At 43.4% G+C, this 3,550-nt stretch overlaps 1 protein-coding gene across 1 annotated transcript; it reads left to right on the forward strand.

The window, feature by feature from the left end:
• Nucleotides 1-2,641: 2,641 nt before the first annotated feature.
• On the forward strand, nucleotides 2,642-3,550 carry LOC107115717 (vomeronasal type-2 receptor 26-like; the record flags this gene model as incomplete). Its single annotated transcript, XM_015417475.1, has 1 exon — nucleotides 2,642-3,550. A coding segment is annotated over one exon (909 nt), but the record flags the coding sequence as incomplete, so codon positions are not given.

A 3,550-nucleotide genomic window follows, 5' to 3' on the forward strand; every position in this document is an offset into this window, starting at 1 on the left:
AGGAGGAGGAGGAGGAGATTAGATTTATACCCTGCCCTTCACTACCTGAAGGAGTCCCAGTGGCTTACAATCTCCTTTCCCTTCCCACACCCTGTGAGGTAGGTGGGGGTGAGAGATCTCTTTTGAGAACTGCCCTTGAGGGAACAGCTCTGAAACAATTTGTAACTGACCCAAGGTCACACCAGCAGCTGTGTGTGGAAGAGTGGGAAACCAAACCTGGTTCTCCCAGATTAGAATCCGCGCTCCTAACCACTACACCAAACTGAGAGAAAATGACTGCCAGTGGTCAATCTCTTTTGAGAACTGCCCTTGAGGGAACAGCTCTGAAACAATTTGTAACTGACCCAAGGTCACACCAGCAGCTGTGTGTGGAAGAGTGGGAAACCAAACCTGGTTCTCCCAGATTAGAATCCGCGCTCCTAACCACTACACCAAACTGAGAGAAAATGACTGCCAGTGGTCATACATTCTATTGCTTGACAAGCGCGGATTTGAACTTGGATCTCCCCGGTATGCTACCCTGGCTGTTCTGACAGCTGTATGGCATGGTGGGGAGGGAAAACCACTCTTGACAACATTCCCTTTCCAGGTCAGGATGAAGAAGGCTGGCAGTGATGCCATTTGACTTTGGAGCTAGGGTGGGGTAGCCCAAATGCTGAGAGCCAGCAGGCGCTGCCTATAAGCAGCAAGCCAAATGACAAGGGCAGGTACGACTTAAAATGGTTGCACACCAGCCATGTAATAAAACTTTGCTTAGCCTGTGTATTGGTATCTTATGTCTTTATTCTGGGGAGTGGTAAAATCACCCTTTCTGTGTATGGACAGGTGCTGCCTATTTCTGTGTGCAATGATGAATGCCGTCCTGGCTACAGCAAGAAAAAGAGGGAGGATGCAAAATTTTGCTGCTATGATTGTGGCCTGTGCGCAGAAGGGATGATGTCGGAACAAATGGGTAGGAGATATGATGTAAAAAGATATGAACCATTTCCCAAGTCTATTTAGCAAAACTAATATAATGATGGTACACAAAATATGGGAACTTGGGAGGAAGAGGAAAAACCTTCTGTTCATTGGTTCTTCTTGATTAACAAGATTCTTGAGCATGAATTTCTATTGGATGCCTCACTAAGCCCCAAAAAGTCAGTTTTTGGCAAAGATCAAGGTGGGCAGCCGTGTTAAAGGTAAAGGTAAAGGTTTCCCTTGCTTAAAAGCCAGTCGAATCCAACTCTAGGGCACGGTGCTAATCTCCACTTACGAGCCAAAGGGCCAGCACTGTCTGAAGATGTTTCCATGGTCATGTGGCTGGCATGACTGTATGCCGAGGTGCACAGAATGCTGTTTACTTTCCCACCGAAGCAGTACCTATTTATCTATTTGCAATTTCTTGTTTTCAAACTGCTAGGTTGGCAGGTCCTGAACTGCTGAACTACCAACCTTCCAGTCTGCAGTTCAGTGTCTTAACCACTGAGCCACCACAGCCCCTTGGGCAGGCGTGTTGCTCTGAATCAATAGAACAAAGTTAGAGTCCAACGGGTCAAGATGTGATCTTTCATGTGCATGCACACTTCGTCAGACAATGAAATGGAATTACATATCATAATTCTATATAGGTGCCTCGTTAAATTAGCGTGCAAAATCATGAGGATTTCTTTAAAAACAGCCTGTCATTCTTTTGATCTGTTTTTAAAAATATCCTCATGATTTTGCATGCTAATTTAACAAGCCACCTATATATACAACTATGCTATGTAATTCCATTTCATGTGCATGCACACGAACGCTCACATCTTGAATAAAGTGTTTTTTCTGGCAAAGTTCTGTTTGCTCCTATAATGCTGAAAAAGGCAACAGACAAAATTACTAGCTTAAACTAGTGTTTAAAGATTTATGCAGCTCAGTTTGTACAGGTTCCCTAAAATGCTGTCCCTGTGACTCATCAGAAAAAGCCATGTTTTCCCCAAAAGTTGTTTTGTGTACTATGACAGAGATATATTCATTTAAAATATTTTGATGGCACCTTTCCACCCAATCATGGTCCACAACATGACCATTATGCTCAATAAGGAGTGGCCCTTTAAATTTTACAGGGGAGAGAGTTGCCAACTAACAGCTGTTGTCCCAGAACCAACACTTTCTTCTCTTACCCTCTCTCCCTGACCTGAAATTCTGCGTCCAACCCACCCAATGGATATTGGAACAATAGTAATACCCCCATCAGAATAATGGTATCAGCACTTTCCCTGTATTCCAGATAAAAATAGTATTTGTTTCTGTACACATGCCCATAAATAACTTCTTTATCAACAACCACTGCCATTCTGAGCATTAACTTAGTAGTGTATGAATACTTGAAGCGTGTTTTCCCTGTAGTCCATGCCCCAATACCTTATACCCATTGCCAGTACATTGGCTATATTACAGTGGGTTCCTGGGCATGATAGAATGACTTATGAAATGCCATTGAATGGCTGAGGTGACATCAAAGATTTCCTTGCCCACAGACCACTTTGAGACCTCTTAAGTGCAATTTATAAACTCATTTAAAATATTAAGGGTGCACAAGAGGGAACACCAAAGTGCGGGAGTACTTTGCCCTCGGATGTTGGTCAGTATATAAAACTATTTCATTGTTTTCTTTTCCTTAGATATGGATGCCTGTGTCAAATGCTCAGAAGAGCTCTATCCCAATGTGGATCAAACTAAATGCATCCCCAAAATTGTAAGCTACTTGTCTTACAAAGACCCCTTGGGAATCACGTTAGCTATACTGGCTGTTTCTTTCTTCCTAATGACAACACTCGTACTTGGAACATTTGTGCACCACCAGCACACTCCAATAGTCAAAGCTAACAACCGGGCCCTCACCTATATTCTTCTCGCCTCCCTTCAGCTTTGCTTCCTCTGTTCCTTGCTCTTCATTGGGAAACCTGGATATCTGACCTGCCTTCTCCGACAAACTGCCTTTGGCATTATATTTTCTGTGGCTGTTTCTAGTGTGCTAGCCAAAACTATCACTGTTGTTCTGGCATTTATGGCCACCAAACCAGGATCGAGCATGAGAAAATGGGTAGGGAAAAGAATGGCAAATTCAACTGTAATTTCCTGCACTTTTGTTCAAGCATGTATTTGCATTTTTTGGCTAAATACATCCCCTCCATTCCCAGATGCGGACATGCATTCAATGAAAGGGGAAATCACATTGAACTGTAACGAGGGCTCAGATGCCATGTTTTACTTTGTCCTGGGATATATGGGCTTCCTGGCCATTGTCAGCTTCTTGGTGGCTTTTCTTGCAAGGACGTTGCCTGACAGTTTCAATGAAGCCAAATTTATCACCTTCAGCATGTTGGTATTTTGCAGTGTTTGGCTGTCCTTTGTTCCAACCTACTTGAGCACTAAGGGGAAAATCATGGTGGCTGTGGAGATCTTCTCCATCTTAACCTCTAGTGCTGGTTTACTGGGATGCATTTTTTCACCCAAATGCTACGTCATACTGCTGAGGCCAGAGCTGAACAGCAAGGCACAGTTAATAAGGAGAAGTAATAAATGA

The sequence above is a fragment of the Gekko japonicus genome, unplaced genomic scaffold, assembly GCF_001447785.1.
Source record: "Gekko japonicus isolate JY-2015 unplaced genomic scaffold, Gekko_japonicus_V1.1 scaffold3539, whole genome shotgun sequence".
In the NCBI taxonomy this organism is placed as follows: domain Eukaryota; kingdom Metazoa; phylum Chordata; class Lepidosauria; order Squamata; family Gekkonidae; genus Gekko; species Gekko japonicus.